Here is a 1153-nt window from a genome sequence, read left to right as displayed (position 1 = left end):
TCTTTTGATCGTACTTACTGATTGTGAACGTCAAAGTTCGATAATCTTCCATTATAACGTACACTGCTGCTTAAAACGACAAGGTGAAGTGTATTTCTGATCCGAAATATAATCTCTTAGCTGAGAAGAATTTCAGTTTTGTCTAAAAAAATAATTAATTAAAAATCTTATGTTTTCATCTTTGGGTGGTTCTAACATTTCTATGATAAAACCTTCTTTTGGAAAGATATTTTTGTTCTGTCACTGACTTCTACTATGCAGATCTGTAACATACGCTTTCAACTGTCAACTTTTCCGTTCTTTGGCAGGTTCTGTTTGGCGTGATTGCCGCGGCCCTCGCTGCCCCTGTTCCCGACGAGAAGGTGGTTGCTGTGCACCATGCTGTGGGTCCTGCAGCGCTGTCCTACGCTGGCCCCGCTTTGCCCCACGCTGTGTCCTATGGTGCCCCTGCTTTGACCCACCCCGTGGCTCCTGCTGCAGTGTCCTACGCTGCTCCTGCTTTGACCCACGCTGTGGCTCCCGCTGCAGTGTCCTACGCTGCTCCTGCTTTGACCCACTCTGTCGCCTACGCTGCCCCCACCCCAGTGGCACTGCCCCCGGCCGAGGTCAAGGTCCCCGTCACCCGCACGCACGTCGAGGTCCCCGTCCACCAGAAGGTCCACTATGGCACTCAGAGCTACGTCGCTGGCGCCACAACCACCATCCACAAGCCATCCCTGGCTGCGCCAGCCATTGCCCCGCCCTCCACACTCCTGGCTAAGGTCACCCACAATGCCCCTGAGCTCACCATCCAGCGCCAGGAAGTGCCCGTCGAGAAGCACACTCCCAACTTCGTTGACACTCCCTACCACGCTGGCACCATCGTCAAGTACACCGAGCCCGAAGTGCGCGAAGTCAAAGTGCCCACTCCATATGCCCAGCCCGTAGCCGTGCCTCAGCCCGTGGCCGTGCCCCATCCCGTGCCCGTGGCCCAAGCCGTGCCCTTCCGCCACACAGTCCACTCGGTGGCCGTCCACAACGCCGTGCCAGCCGTCCATGCCGTGCCAGCCGCCGTGGTCAAGGCTGGATATTAAGCCTTGAAGCCGGCGCGAAGCCGCAGATATTCACGCCACACAAGAACCTGTTCTGATGTACATTCTGTACCATATCAATT

The 1153-nt window shown here is 55.5% G+C and overlaps 1 protein-coding gene across 1 annotated transcript in view; it reads left to right on the top strand.

Annotated features, from left to right (window-relative positions):
- Positions 1-1153, top strand: part of LOC119591526 (cuticle protein 16.5-like) — a 1605-nt gene extending 452 nt beyond the window's left edge. The window contains exon 2 of the mRNA XM_037940275.1: positions 309-1153. Within this exon, the coding sequence (XP_037796203.1) occupies positions 309-1073 (765 nt within the window). The 3' untranslated portion in view covers positions 1074-1153. The remainder of the gene's footprint in view (positions 1-308) is intronic.

The sequence above is a fragment of the Penaeus monodon genome, chromosome 28, assembly GCF_015228065.2.
Source record: "Penaeus monodon isolate SGIC_2016 chromosome 28, NSTDA_Pmon_1, whole genome shotgun sequence".
NCBI lineage: Eukaryota > Metazoa > Arthropoda > Malacostraca > Decapoda > Penaeidae > Penaeus > Penaeus monodon.
Note: the sequence above shows the minus strand (reverse complement) of the source record. Positions and strands in the feature narration are given on the sequence as shown.